Source organism: Stegodyphus dumicola, chromosome 8 (genome assembly GCF_044657685.1).
Source record: "Stegodyphus dumicola isolate Sdum_Otavi_A_Nest chromosome 8, ASM4465768v1".
Taxonomy (NCBI): domain Eukaryota; kingdom Metazoa; phylum Arthropoda; class Arachnida; order Araneae; family Eresidae; genus Stegodyphus; species Stegodyphus dumicola.
The window spans coordinates 134,091,208-134,107,973 of record NC_140775.1 but is presented as its reverse complement, the minus strand read 5'-3'; the positions used below and the strand labels follow the sequence as shown (position 1 = coordinate 134,107,973).

At 31.9% G+C, this 16,766-nt stretch overlaps 1 protein-coding gene across 3 annotated transcripts in view; it reads left to right on the top strand.

Moving 5' to 3' along the window:
• Positions 1 to 16,766, top strand: part of LOC118205229 (heat shock 70 kDa protein 14-like) — a 66,472-nt gene that overhangs the window by 48,325 nt on the left and 1,381 nt on the right. For 2 of the 3 annotated variants that reach the window (XM_085822454.1, XM_085822455.1), the window contains exons 10-12: positions 4,203 to 4,331; positions 9,476 to 9,550; positions 11,796 to 11,972. In XM_085822454.1, coding sequence (XP_085678580.1) covers positions 4,203 to 4,331; positions 9,476 to 9,550; positions 11,796 to 11,972 — 381 coding nt within the window. Of the gene's footprint in view, positions 1 to 4,202; positions 4,332 to 9,475; positions 9,551 to 9,864; positions 9,971 to 11,795; positions 11,973 to 16,766 lie in introns of those variants that run through there. The other variant, XM_085822456.1, reaches the window with a different exon arrangement.

Here is a 16,766-nt window from a genome sequence, read left to right as displayed (position 1 = left end):
TTTTCCATTATAGATATTCATAAAAAATATATTGTTTCTTATCTTTTAATATAAAATACAAGCATAAAGAGTACTAAAAGGAAATTAATTTAGTAATTCTTGCTTTGTAAAACTCCCATACATATTTACAGTTTTATTTTTCATTTATTGGTTAATTTGACACTGGTGACAAATGTCTGCATTGCCAGTAATCTCCATATAGATACAGGGAAGATATTTCTTACACAAGGAATCTCAACTAGAGTGAGAATACCCTCCTAGAAAAGTTTTCATGGGGGAGTGCATATAATCTTTTATTTATATGTTAAGGATTTAATTTTGGTTTATAAATACACTTGTGCTAAAAAAATAAGCAACAGACAGTATTTTAAAAAGGGATATTATTAACGATGATTAATGGATTTCATTAATGGATATTTAATGAAAAGTTACAAATGTATAAAGGGAAATTAAAACATACAATTTACATATGAGGCAGATGTAGCATCATCAAATGCAAATAGACAACCAAAATTAACACAATCTGCTGCTGCAGGATGGTCCATATCCTGCTAAACTGTATCACATCGACTGTATGAAGGTGGACTGTATGCCCAATGACATGTGGTTTGTGTTCCTTTGTCCCCATCATATGTCAGAATGCAGTTGAATTGGCCTGTGAACATTTCAGTTCAACACCAGAGCAGTGGGACCACATACTCTTTACAGATAAGGATTGATTTAACTTCCAGAATGGTTCTTGAAGGGAAATAATATGGTGAGAGCCAGAGATATGCTATCGGGCTAAACATTGTCAAAAGAGACCGTTACAGAGGAGAAGTCTTACTTGTATGGCCTGGGCTAGCAATGAATGGGTACACCAACCTCTATGTAATTCCTGGTGATTAATTCACAACTGTCCAATAGCTTCACAAAATTCTACAGCCTCTTATGTGTCCTTTTATTGCTACAGTGGATCCAATGCAATATGTATGGACGATAATGACTGCCTGCATAGAGCTCAAATGGTACAGAGTTATCTGGAGAGTGGAACCATTCCACATCTGCCATGGCCTAGTAGATCACTGGACCTGAATCCCATGAAGCATGTATAAAATAAAAATGTGGGATATATTAGGTTGCTACAGGTTGCAGTGTGCTGCCAGACACTCTCCACAAACTCCAACATGCATTAATACAGGAATGGGTGCTACTGCCACAACAAGAAATCAATGACTGTATTGCCATCTTGCCTTAGCATTATCCAGTATACATTTCAGCTGGAAGGTGTCACACCCCTTATTAGCATGATATTTTCCGTAACACATTCTTCTGACCCATTTGGTCTTTCGCGATGTGTTCACGATACATGTGTTTTTGTATGCCTTTGCTTTATTGTTTGTGCTGTGATCTAGTGATGCCAACACCAACCTTTTGGATCAGTTTCACACATATTCACTAAATAGTTTTAGTTTTATTCCTTGTTTTGCCTTTGCTTATTTTTTTGACCAGGTGTGTTTAAAAAAAACTAGTTTTTTTAAAGTTTTGGTATTTATCAACATAATGAACAGCGAATCGACATAGAGTTTCTTGTGAAATTTAAGAAATCAGCCAGAGAAACATTTCAAATGTTAACCGAGGCTTATGAAATGAAACTTTGTCTCATGCATGTGTGTTTGAATGGCATAAGCTGTTTTCAGGGGGAACGGACAATGTGGAAGATGACAAACATATTGCGTGCCCAAGGTCAGTGATTACAGACCAAAACATTGCCAAAGTTTGCAATATGATCCAGGGTGACCGAAGATTATGTGTTTGTGCAGTGCCAGTATTGGTTGACTTGGATAGGAAAGCTGTTCGACACATATTAACTGATGAATTTCACACGAGGCAGATTTGTGCAAAGGTTGTTCTAAAAGCTCTGTCCAATGACCAAAAACAGTGCCGTAAAGACATGTGTGGACATGTTAGAATGCATTGCAAACAAGTCAGATTTGTTGGAATCTGTTGTAACGTGATGAGACATGGATTTTTACCTATGACCCAGAAAGTAAGCTCCAGTCTATACAGTGGAATTTTTCAGGATTTCCAAGACCCAAACAAGCATGCATGTCAAAATCAAAATTCAAGGCAATGTTAATTGTCTTCTTCGACATTAATGAAATTGTAATGATTGAGTGGGTTTCCAGTGGTCGGATTGTTAATCAATATTGTGGCACTCAAGTACTAAAAATGTACTTTGTGAAAAAATTGGGGGAAATAAAAAGGCCACAGTTGTGGAGTGATAGATGGCTGTTGAACCAGGGCAAAGCACCTGCTCACACAACCCTATCTGTCAAGTAGTTTCTGACAGCAAAAAAATTACTGATGAGGCATTCTCCTTATTCACCTGATTTGGCTCAATGTGATTTTTTTATATTTCCTAAAGTTAAATCTTGCTTAAAGGGAACCCATTTTACCTCAGCTGAAAAGGTCCAGGCAAAAACGGAGAATTTCCCTAAAGGCCTTCCAAAAACCGTGTTTCAGAACTGTTACCAGCAATAACAGCACCGAATGCTGAATAGGACTATTTTGAAGGTGATAATATCAAAGAGAACTGATTCTGTGAGTACAATGAGTTATTGGACAAGTCTTTTTTTTTTTTTTTTTTTTTTTTTTTGGTGTGTGTGTGTGTGTATGTCACACCTTGTATGCTGAATAAAGTAACATCTTGCCTTTGTAAAAACACAATAAACAATTCTCGATAATGATATTCTATTCAGACACTACTATGGTATGCCCACCTTAGCCTTATCTCAGAAGCATACATCTCTTGTTTCTTAGCCTACATCTCTGAAAATGAGAGCAAATGGATCAATTTGTAATCTTGAAGATCTAGTTAACTAGTTCCTGTCACTTACTTTTCTGTTAGCAAAAGTAGTTATCCCTCCTAGTCCAAAATATTTTGAAGAGAAAATTCACCAAATGAATTTTGTTCAAATAAATTCCTTTCTTCAGACCGTACAATCTTTTGCTCTTTCATTATCTTTTGAATGATTTTCTTCATTTTCAAAATCCTTATGGACTGTTGCTTGCTCTGCAAATTTGTTGTCTTTTTGGACCGTAATTACTGCCTCATCTTTGACAAAATTCTCATTCAAGGCTAAATCCTTAACTTCCACTACTTCATTTTATTGGAATTTTATTTTTGAAATTGATATAGTATGGAAATGATGAAGGAGTGATTTGCTCTTCTTTGGAACCAGATGGTGAAGTGTTATGCCATTTTCCCTTTAAAGGACTAATAGGCTCTCATTTGATGAATTGGATTCATTTGTTGTAATTAAATTAATCCAGTCCTGAAATAGAGTAAATTTTTGTATTAGATTCCTTATTAGAACTAATTTCTTAATCAAAACTGTCATCAGAAAATTCTTGTAAAACTTTTACTTTTCTCCCTTCTGACAGAAATTTTCATCCAACAATTCCATGCAGTATGATTAATAGAGAAAATATTACAGATTAGAAAGAGTAGTCAGAAGCCACAAATAACTGCAAGCAAAAGGAAGACTGTATGACACAGAACAAAGAACTTGCTAAAACATTCAGACAGACAAGAAACATAACACTCATTTGGGACATTATCACTTTGGGAGGGCGGCTCATTTCTATTCCAGCCATTTGTGGAATATCATGTGGCAATGAAAATAAATAAGAAACTTGAACAAATACCCTGAAGACACTGCTATGGTATGCCCGCCTTAGCCTTATGCTTAACTGGGAAGGAGAATAATCAAAATGACTATTGATTATAATTTTAGGTATACAGAGTTATATTAAAAAAATAATCATTTAAAAAGAGCAAATAAATTATTTTGCTATCTTGGCATATATTTAGGAAAAGTATTTAAAGAATAAATTTTAAAAATTTGAGCAGTTTAATGTCATTTGCAGTCAAAATGTCCACATACTTAATTCTTGTTTTAAAGACTGTAATATGCATCCATTTCAATAGAGTAAAAAATTTTTATATGAATCAAAGCTGATATGATAACTGTATATATGAAATAGTATAAGGAACTAAGTTTAATGCATATTTCAGTATTAAATTGCAAATTGGAAAATCTGTTTATATGGAACATTAGAAATTTTAATATGTAATAAAAATTTTCTTTGAAAAATGTAAATTCTAAATGTTATCATTTACATTATTTCTGATATAAACTTGTTTTCCTTTCTTGCAGGTAATCCTTGCAGGAGGTTCATGTAAAATTCCGAAATTGCAACAACTAATTTCAAATACTTTTTATTCTGCCAATGTATTATCTAGTATTAATCCTGATGAAGTCATAGCTGTTGGAGCTGCAAAACAAGTAAGAAATTTTTTTAAAAAAAATTTATTGGAAGATTAGGGTTGAAACAAATATTTTGAAATAAGTTATGGGTTTTTAAGTTTATTTTGTCAACAGAAGTGCAGAAAAGTTTTTTTTATGCTAATTTAACTTAAAACTTAATTATATTAGAAATATGATATCAGTTTTCTTTTCTCTTTATATATATTTACTAAAGAAATACTGATTATATTGTCTCCTAATATAAATTTAGTAGAATGCATCAAAAAAGAGGGAACCCATATGTCAGAAGTTTAATTCCGAAAGTTGTGTTTTAAAGTAACTTGAATGTAAATAATGGGGGGGGGGAACATAGTGTTTATGGTGCTGGAGACATTTTCCAATGTAAAGGTTCTTGTCAACTTTTCAGTTTTGTTTTGGAGAAAGCATATTTGATACATGCAAACTCAGTTATTTTGAGAAAGAAATAAAAAATGTGTACTTTCATTTTAATTTTTGAAGCTTAATTTCACATCATTATTGCAGAAAATCAGGTGTTAGCAAATCTAGAAAGTTCTGCAAGTTATGTCTGTTTTTTTGTAAATTTTAAGTAGAAAAATATGGGGAAACGTAAAACCCTTAATGCCATCTGGGGATGAAAAATAACATCATATCAGGAATTGGTTTATTTGTAGACTTTAGGAAAATGATGGAGGTTAAAATTTAAATTATTGAATAAAACACAGAGATTTTTTAAAACATCTTTGAGTAATTCACCAATGAAAAAGCTTTTTAGATGATTTCACAAGAAACAAAGTGTAACTTGTGATTTGCAGACTAACAACGGTAGTTTGTTTCCATTTTTCAGAATAAAAAATACCTGTCCCTTATTCAAATTTTTAAAATACGTTCAGTTGAAAATTTTGGTTCAGGGGAACATGAATACTAGTATTTTGTGATTTTTTAACTTAGAATCCAGTTAAAATTGTATTCATCATATACAGGGTAAGCATAAATGATTCATTCATTTTGAAAAGGCTATATTTTCAAAATTATTTTATGTACACATACACGGAAATGTGCAATTTCAAAGCAATGAAGAGTTTCAAAAACCTTGAAGAATTTGTTATTAAATTCTGAAATTAAAATATAGAAAATCCAAAGATTAATTCAGAGCTAATCATGATATCCAGATTTCAGTTTAACGTGTGATATAATAATAATAATAAACAGTTATAGTAATTTATTAGTGTAAGAATTAGTTCTCTGGATATTAAAGATACAAAACTTAAGAAATCTTACATTTGAAATGGCAGAAGCAAATGGTAGGAAAACGATATGTGCATTATAGTATTATTTCACTGTGAATTAATACCATATGGAAATTTTTGCACATATTTAATAAAGAGTAATTATTTAAGGTATAACTGTGCATTTATTTCACTAGATCACTTACTCATGAGGCTTTCAATATTTGTTTCCCTCAAATAGCAATACTTTTCATTTTGTCAGGCCATATAATCACTTATCAGAAAAGAATAAATATCTTTCAAATATGTTTAAAACAGCCTTTATTATAGTGATACTCTGGTCTGATCCTTCAGTCAGTGCAGTAACTTTTATTTACTTAGCCCACTAACTGAAGGGTTAACAATTTTTTTTTTACATTCGAACAAAGTGCACAATGGGAAATACTAGATGTTGGATAAAAATCTTGTATTCAGACTGATAGTGACAAAAGATGAATCGTAACAACCTTTACTGGTACCTTTAAGTTCTGCATAACACTTTGAGAATTATGAGATTAAACAATTGTTTCTTAATTAAGATATGATGACACGGCGAACAACTATTAATTTAAACAAATATTAAATATTAACTGTTTCTTCCCAAATATGCACAATATTCATAAGTTATAAATTTATAATGTGAACTGTATTCTTTTGTGTCTACTGCAGTGTGCAAGTGGAATGTGAGCCGAGTTTGTTGATGGCTATCAAAAGTTATTTTAGAAGTCAAACAACAAAAATCGCCATTATATTTACAAATTTTCCAGGACTAGTTTCGATGGTTAACTACAAAACCACCAAAACTAGTCCTGGAAAATTCTTTCATTTTGCTTGTTGTGTTAAAATTCACAAAAAATTCAAAAAGTTTCTTTTTCTGTTGTAATAATGCTTATTTTACTGTGCCATACTCATCACAAAATTTTACCACAAATATGCCTGTTCATTTTTTGCAGTAATTTCACATTTTGCTTGATTGATTTCAAAACATGCTTTTGCTTTGTGGATTAAACTGCAATTCCAAAATTAGATCTATTTTTGTCATGATTGAAAATTCAAGCTTTAAATTTTGATAAGGTGAGAGTAATAATAATAGACTGAACAAAATGATAAACTGGATCGAATCAGAAAGTTATGGAAGAATGCAATTCACAGTGATCATTGAACTTAAGTTCATTTTTTTTCCATAAACAAACATAATCTGAAGATTCACTTATTATGTGCTGGGTCATGGTAGCAAAGAAAAATACCCCTCAACGCACACGGCCACTCAAGGGCAAAAAATGTGATTCACTAGTCAGCTGGTGTTCAAAAGTGAAAACACTATAGAAAATGATTGAGTATTGTTACAATAAATGGTATTTTTGGCAAAAAGTTTTTGCTAGTAGGAAAAAATTGATTTGCATCATACGTGCATTTTTTGAATGTTATATTTGCTGTTCTACCCAGTGTAAACTGTGTTAGCAAAAAAGAAAAATTTCTCTCTTTTAAATTTGTTTTATTTTTGCGTACATGTGTATGTAGGTTTGGATAATAGATCTGTGTAGTTACTGGTCATCCAAATTTAACTCTTTTGAAATGTACTTCTGTATATTAAATGTACATGAGTGCAAAGCGTGGAATGGGATTATTTTTTTAATACAAAAACTGGAGAACAAATATGATTGATAATATTTATATTATTGAATAGATCTTGCAATCAAAGTAATATTATAGTTAAATCTGTGATTTTATAATGAAAACAGTAACTGTCTGCTAAATATTTTCATTGTTGGTTTGCTTGAACCCATCAAATTCATTTTTCCTTCGAAGTGTATATTTCAGTAATGTATTTAGCTTAAATTTAATGCATTTCAAATACTTTGTGGAAAATTTGATAGGTAATACTTTGCTTCATGTCAAGCTAATCCAATGCTTTGGATTCATCATAGCTAGTGTGGAATTCTAAACTATGTCTTTTCGCCTGTAGCTTAGAAAATAAGAATATCAAACACTGCTAATTAATTACTGATAGGCTTGCTGGTTATAGAATGCTTACATGAGGTTGTCAAAGTTTTTCCATACGCAATATGAATAAAAGAAAATTTGCTTGTCAACTGTTAGCACTTTCCCTTAGTTGGGTGTAAATGTCACCAACAGATTATTGTTTTTGTTTCAGTGATGGCGCATTATGCCATCCTCAGCTGAAGAATTGAAATCTCTACATCAGTGTGGGAAATAGAAACATATTCAAAAAATAATAAGCAAAATAACCTTCACTATTTCTTCTAAAATACAAAGTGTATATACAGTCAAAAGTCGTTAATCCGGACTCGTCGGGACTTCGGCGATTCCGGATTATAGATCATCAGTTTAAGTCTGGTAAGATGGCATGCAGAAATTATAAAATTAAAAATATGAAACCGTAATTAATGAAATAAAGAACAATTATGATCTAAAGGGTATCAAAATTTACAAAAAGAAAAAGCTTAATATTTATTTGTTTACTTTATTAAACATTTCTTTCAATGTAAGTTGTTTAAGTTGCTTCGTTTCATGTGATAATACTTTCTATTTAATTCTATTAAACAGACATAATTTCTTGTTTAGTTAAAAAGTTCCACTGTTCAATTCCTATAATTGAGTCGAGAATACCGACTAATTTATCAATCGAAATTTTTTCGTTTTCAATAACCTCTGCGTCACTTTCTTCACTATCGGAAGCAAATTATAATGACAAGGAACTTGATTTAAATCATATCAAAGAGTACATCAAGATGAAATACTACATTTAGTAAGGAATTATAAGCCAAATAAAATAAAAACATCTGCCCTGAAGATAAGGATAGTGCTGACAGATCAACTTCCAATTCATTGCGCGCCGTGTCGTTTCCCTCTCACCGCAGAGCAGCGTGAAATTGATAAACATATTTCGGAATGATTAGATAATCAAAGGATATGCCTTTATCCATTTTTTGCAGCAATTCTACTTTCTGTTTAATGGACTTCGAAACATACTTTCGCTTTGTAGATCCTTTACATATTAGTAAATATATATCGGAAATTCTATTTGACATAATCGAAAGATCAAGCTTACTTTTATAAAATTGCTCTAACAGTCTGCAAAAAATAATAAGCCGGATCCAATTCGAAGATTAAGGAACAATGCAATCTGCAACATTAACTGAATTAGATAATTTTAGCTTAGCTTATACCATCCGTTATACATTAAACGCGCATGCGCACGCGTAAACGCCTATGCGCATGCAGCAACGCGACGCATGCGCAGAAAGTTTGTAGCTTTGAGGTCCGGATTATAAATCATTCCGGATTATGGGTGTCCGAATTAACGACTTTTGACTGTATATATATTTTAGAAATAATACCATAAATGGAGAACATGTAACTTGATATCATAGCAGCATTTCTAATGCATGCATGCAAAATTAAGGGGGGTAAGCTATTTTTGTTGTTATTTCAGTTAGTAATTATTGAATTTTTAGTCTCATTATTTTTTTTAAATTAATCATTTCTTTTTCTTCTCCACATGAATTCAACCAGCTGCAGAATACATATAGTTATTTAAATTTGGTGTAATGATAAAAAGTAAAATTCCTGGTAACAACGTGTGTGTGATGTTTATTATTTAACTATTTTGTGTGGAGAATGATGGAAGTAATTGCAATGCCAAATAGTGACTTAAGCAATAGTCGGTTACTTATTGCTCACACGTGGCTAAAGTACCCATTATTTTTAAGGCAGGCAACTGTTGAATGTTTTATTGATACAGATGACCTAATTTAAATGCATATAAATTTAGCAAAATATTCATATATTACAGGCTTTGCAGTCCATTTAATATGTTTATAAACTATTCTAATTTATTAATGTATATATTAATTTTGAATTTATTTATTTTAGGCAACGTTGGTTAGTCATAGTATTGAGGATGAAAACTGCTTTATCAATCTACTTTCTCAAGATCTTTCAATCAAGGTAGTTAATATGTTGGAAATTTGAAAGCTTGGTTTTAGAATGAAATTTTGTTGCATTTTAGTGTACCTTATCAAAACTAAATGCCTTGTTAGATTTATTTTATGCTTATTAATTCAGTAGTGTGCAAGTTTTGTTTTTAGAATTAAAATCGGTGTTCCAGGGTTGCCTGAGCATCTAGCCTCACAGAAAAACTTTCAAGTTAAAAAATTTTAAATATATTCTGTTTAGAAGGGAAAATATGTCATTTTAAGCAGTAATAAATTAAGTAATTAATTAACAAACTGTATTCTTTTATAGTTTTATTTTTCTTACAGCTGCACAGTGCTTGGCAAATTATCATAAATATTTTGTGTGTAAGTGATCTGCAATCAGCTGGCCCTTGGAAACTTGAAGTACCTATGGAATTTCATAAAAATCAGTGTAAGCCAAGCACTAGCACAGTTTAGAAATATTACTCCCAATATCTAGTTATAATGCTTGAAATGAAAGAAAATCAATTTTAAAAAGATGTAATAGATTATTGTGAGGCTGTATTTTATATAGGATTAATGTAAGCAAAAAAATAATCCATGAATATCAGATTGAGAATCCAAAAATGTTGAAATACCAAAGTTTTTAAATTTATGCAAAAAAAAGAACATATTAGTCAAAATTCATTTTCGGATGAAATAAGTCATCTTGCATAATTGTGTAAAACATTACTGCCCCACGTGAATTGCCTTGCTCTCCGTGCTCATAACTACAGGGTCTTTCATATTAAATGGGACAAAAAGAATAGCATAGTACAAGTTCTGTAACTAAGCCAAAATAAATTAATTCTGAAAATACAATTTTACAAGTTTAATCTGGCAAGAGCAAAAAGTTCTTCGGTAACAAAATTACCGCTGTAGGCACTGGTAATCAAAATGGCACTATCCATGCAGGTGAAAGCATACTGTGTTTTCAAATATGCCAAAACATCATTGATGATCATCGTTCAAAGACCATTTTCATGTGAAATGTGGAAAAGAACCACTGCATCATCGCGGCATTGAATGGTGAGTGAAGCAGTTTCAGGACAGGCTGCTTGTGTAAGAAAACCAGCTCAGGATGAACAGCAGCCAAAACTGAAGTGGTTAACAAATTAGTGAAATAGTTTTACAAAGTCTCACAAAAACAGAGTATTGAGTGAGTTTTGAACTCAGTGTGCCTCATTTAACAGTGTAGCATGCATGTGTTACTGAAATGTCTACAGTTCCAACCATACACCTTTCAGATAGTGCAGGCATTAAAACTTTCTGATAAACTGCTGCATAAAGCTTTTTGTGAAAATTTGATGATAAGCTTGAGGTAGCAAATATACTTGTGTTTCCAGATGAAGCCACTTTTCACCTTTCTGACAAAGTTAATCACTGTAATTTATGATTTGGGGGCATGGAAAATCCATGATAGAATGAACACGAACATGATTTTCCAATGGTGAATGTTTTCTGGGCCATTTCTAACAGTTATGTTTTTGGTCTTTTTTTCTTCTTGGAAAAATTGATTATCGAGTTCATTTACCAAGATATACTATCCAAGTGGTTGTTTCCTCAGTTGGAAGAAGTGGTTCCCAGCTTCATTTTCAGTAAGACAGTGCTCCACCACATTGGCATAAAAACATATGTCAGTACCTGAATGAAGTCTCCCCATCATTCAATTGGCCATGCTGGGTCAGATGATACACCATTGCTTTGTTGGCCACTGAGATCCCCAGATCTAACCTCTTATGATTTTTTCCTTTGGAGTTTTGCTAAAGACAATGTTTTCATGCCTGCATTTCCCCAGAACTTACAGCAACTGAAACTGTGGATAACTGAAGTGCTTGAATCATTAGCAAAAGATCTTGTAACATGAGTTTGGCAGGAACTGGAATACAGCATAGATGTTTACTGTGTCACCGGAGAGGCACACATGGAATGTCTATAGAAACTTGGATAGCTATGGTTTCACTGTAAACTTGATTTATCAAAATAAAGTAATTGCAGCATTCACATGTATGCTTGCTTTTTGTCTCATTCAATGTAAAACACCCAGTATTTGTGATTATTTGCCCTTTTTTAAGGTTGATAAGATAGGATCATTAGATAATCTTTTTGTTGGTTTAATCTAATCCACATAGATTGATCATATTCACATAGATTGGAATACATTTACATATGTTTGATAACGTTTGCTATATTATCCAATTTTAATACTCATAAATTTGCTGTATTGTTGTTTTTAGATCACAGGTATTTCTGATCGCCCAGATTATCTTTTACTATGTAGTAAAGGAACAACAATACCAACAATTATCACTGAGACTTTTAGAGTAACTGAAGATACTGAAAGTATAAAAGTTGAAATCCTAGAAGGTAATCTTTCTGTAAAAGATGATGAAGCAACATCTTTAATAGCTGTGGTAAGTATATTATCACAAAATTCTGCAAGACTAATTATCTGGAGGGCTGAAAAAATGATTTAAATGGGATTTTCATTAACCATCATGAATTAAAGGCATTAAATTAGGGAAACTAATACATCAGAATCAAAATTTGAATTTTTTGTTTTGAAATTCTGTAAACATTTATTAAAGAGTATTGCTTTTTATAATTTATAGAAATAAATACTGTAGTTAAAAAACTGCAGATAAGAGGATGTGTGCAAAAAGTATATTAAATTTTTAACTAATATTTACAAATTTCTATATACTACATTTCTTGTTAATGTTATATTAACATCAGAAAATATATTCCATTCTTCTAAACTGTATCTTGTTTCTTTACGCTGTGATATAATTTATTAAACTATTAAGAATGCATACTTTCTCATTTATTTCTTATCAAAATTTCTAATTGTAGCTATTTATACAGATGTTTTACTAGTTTATTATAAATAGCTTCTAGGGATTCTTTCTTAGAACAAAATGGGAGGTAATTTCATTCAAAGATATTACTAATTTAGGTGTAGATTATTTCATTCAAAGATATTACTAATTTTGAGTAGATTATATGCCAAACTCTTTCTGTATCAACTTTTATCCAAAATTGTTGCTGGCACTGAATATACTGTTGTTAGTAAGTAGTTCTTTCACTATTATCTGTCTCTAAGGTTTGTTATATCACTATAAGCAGTAATGTAAGTGGAAGGTTCGAAAAGATACAGTATAGCATTATCCTATGTACTCCTATGTAGCAGTTATTGCTTCGGCTATCTGGTTTTAATCTTTCTCAGTTTGTAATGGAACTATCACATACAATGATGCATGGTGCTTAATGCATGGTGGAAAGAAGCTTTCTGAGAAACATTTTTTTCAGCATTAGTTGTTTGAACACGAGGTTTCTAGTTGAAACAGTTCTGCTCAGTGCATTGTGGGTATATTCCCAGGACATTTTATTTGGCAAAGAGGGGATGCTTCCCTTGCAGCTATATCTCACATAAGAAAGGAAGGAGAAAATATACTTCTGGGAGCCTTTTCGTAGGTCATCAGATTTCCTGGAAGCAAAGATTTCTGGAATTGTTTTCTTATTTATTTATTAGTCCAAAGGAGCTTTGTCCCTGAAAGATTATTGTTTTCGTTTTGGCATTTTGCTTCGAATCACTATAAATGGCGTATGACTTTTCAAATTGTTCCCACCAAATACTATCATCCTGTATTATATTTGAAGAAATTAAATAATGAAGAATCTGCACAAATGTATGTATGTTTCTTGCATTGTGATAAAATGATGGTACCTAGAGCCATCCGATTTTGAATCACGTAATCCTACTACAAATATGGGCGGGCATCTGAAAGTCCATATTTGGAATTAGTTTTATTATTGATTGCGTATTTTGTAAAACTTTAACAAATTTTTGATTAACAAACTCAACGATTTAAAAGCAATGGCAACACTTCTATGGGAGGGGGAATTATTTATCTCCAGCACGCGGAATTGTGTATTGGAAATTTTAAAGATATGCTCATTTTAAAATTATTTTGTGACATTGCTGTTGAACTGAATTTTATGTTTTAAGTGCAAAGAACATGATATTTCATAAATAAAGGCAACACACAAAATTTTAGGTAAAAAAAAAAAAACACCCTTTGGGATGTAATTTAAAATCTGAAACAATTCAGATTTATTTATTTATGCTTAGTTGACAGTAGCTATGAGGTCTGACAATGGTTTAAAAGTAAAGTCGTTATCTTTAGGCATTATTATTCACAAGTGACTATCCTCAGTTCTGAGTAACTGTACCAATCATTTTACAGAATTGCCAACTCTCCCGATTTAGGCGGGAGACTCCCGATTTTCGACCGCTCTCCCGCCAACCCGATTTACAATACAGTCAAAAGTCGTTAATCCAGACTCGTCGGGACTTCGGCGATTCCGGATTATCGATTTTTCCGGATTATAGATCATCAGTTTAAATCTGGTAAGATGGCATGCAGAAATTATAAAATTAAAAATATGAAACCGTAATTTATGAAATAAAGAACAATTATGATCTAAAGGGTATCAAAATTTACAAAAAAAAAAAAAAAAAAAAGCTTAATATTTATTTGTTTACTTTATTAAACATTTCTTTTAATGTAAGTTGTTTAAGTTGCTTCATTTTTTATGTGATAATACATTCTCTTTAATTCTTTAAACAGACATAATTTCTTGTTCAGTTACAAAGTTCTGCTGTTCAAGTCCTATAATTGCTGTGTAGAGAATACCGACTAATTTGTCAATTGAAATTTTTTCGTTTTCAATAACCTCTGTCACTTTCTTCGCTATCGGAAGCGAATTATAATGACGAGGAATTTGATTTAAATCATATCAAAGGTGGAGTACATCGAGAGGAAATACTACATTTAATAAGGAATTATAAGCCAAATAAAATAAAAACATCTGCCCTGAAGATAAGGATAGTGCTGACAGATCAACTTCCAATTCATTGCACGGCGTTAAAGATAAACAAAGTTTAGATAAACAAACGTTAAAGTTTAGATAAACAAAGGATATGCCTTTATCCATTTTTTGTAGCAATTCCATCCGCTTTTTGTTTAATGAACTTCGAAACATACTTTCGCTTTGTAGATCATTTACATATTAATAAATATATATCAGAAATTCTATTTGACATAATCGAAAGTTCAAGCTTACTTTTATAAAATTGCTCTAACAGTCTGCAAAAAATAATAAGCCAGATCCAAATTGAAGATTAAGGAACAACGCAATCTGCAACATTAACTGAAATAGATAATTAAATAATTTTAGCTTAGCTTATACCGTCCGTTATACATTAAATGCGCACTCGTAAACGTATTTTGCGCACAAGCATATTCTCAGCCGTAAAGGCCTTGCGCGCATGCGCAAAAAGTTTGAAGCTTTGAGGCCGGATTGTAGATCATTCGGGATTATGTGTGTCCGAATTAACGACTTTTGACTGTAACCTTGCGAATTAGATAACTTTTGCTTTGTGAGTGAGAGCATATACATATCCAGAAACGTCCTTCTCTAGTTCTCTAATGGGTATCGAGCTCCACTGCGTGTCATGCTATACTATTAGCCAATGAGGACAAAGCAAGCTGTTATTTGGATGTTCTTTAGTTATTTCGTTCATTTTGTTCCGAGTTGTGTGAGTACAAATGCCTTCGGGAAATAGTTTTCAAAATTATCATCTTTTGTTATGTCTGTGAGAAAGGTGATATACTCATGTATATTTCAAAAATAGTACACAGTTGACTTTCCTTCCATTATTTCCTCAAGGAAATGTAATAAATTTGCGATGTGTACCGCCTGTCGTTACGATTTTTCGATTTCGCATGGTGGAGGGGTGGATGTTCTCAAACATGTGCGTACACAAAAACACAAAGACAACATGAGTTTTATGAAGAAAAAAAAAAAAAAAAAAAACTGAAAATTAAATTTTTCTTCGAAAACAGAGGACCAAAAAGTTATTAATGCAGAATGTCTGTTCTCTGCCTTTTTACGTGAGTACAACCTGCCACTGAATGCATAGGATCACGCTGCAGCTGTACTTAGAAAAATGTTTCCCGATAGTGAAATCACTAAGAAATACTCAAGTGTATGAACCAAAACAGGTGCAATTGTTAAAGAAATGGGTTTGAAAAATAAATCTTCAGTTATTGATTGCATTAAAACAACTCCATTCTGCCTCTTTGCGGATGGAAGCAATAATACCGATTCAAAACTGTATCCAATTGTTGTTTCTTTTTTTAATCCAGAGTCTTCAGAAATTGAGTGCAGTTTATTTTCTGTCCCCACTTTAGAAGGACATTTGACAGGCTTTAATATAGCACAGCTAATTATTAAAACTTGATAATGCACCAGTATTGGTAGGTTTAAAGACTAGTGTTGCAGGCATCTTAAGAAAGGAAAATTGAGATTTGCAGATTATGAGGTGTACCTGTCACCTCTTAGATTTAGCAGCTGAAAAAGGGGTAGCTTTACCAATAAATGTGGATGAACACATTGTTGATATTTATTATTATCTTGAAAGGAGTTCTAAAAGGAAGGAAGAATTGAAACAGTTTCAAAAGCTGCATAACAGCAGTTTACAATTAGAAAACTTGGATGTTATAAAATCAGCTAGGATTGACACTCAGGGAGTTTAATTGGAAAACTGAAAGGTCCTGATGGAATTTTAAAATATAGTGAACTGTCTAGAATTATGTTGGCCATCTTGACAGTTCCCTATAGTAATGCGGAGTGTGAGAGAATTTTCAGTGTTGTTGTGAAAATGAGGACTAAATTTAGATCTAATATTAACGATGACACATTAGAAAAACTTATTAGTGAAAGCAGGCCTACGTGGCAATTGCTTTGAACAAAATTATGAAGTTTCTTTCTTAAAGAAAGCAAAATCTGCAGCTGTTTATAACATTTGTACGAAAACTGATTAAAGTGTCTTTTTGTTTGTTTGTTTTGTTTTCTTAAACGATGCAAGTAATAAAAATGTTTTTTATGTGTAAGGTATTTTTGTGTTGCTTGCATTTAAGGATTAGTTACTATTTAAAGTTAATTCATTATTAAAAACTATATTTTTGTCATTTAAAAAGTATTGTTAACATTGAGAAAAATCTCCTGATTTCTTAAAAAAATCTGATTTTTGAGTGTCAAAGGTTGGCAAGTATGATTTTAAAAGCTGTCCCTATCCATGATAAAATACTAATAACAATTTCATACTTGTTGCCCATACTTCTCAGACTTCATTATTCTTC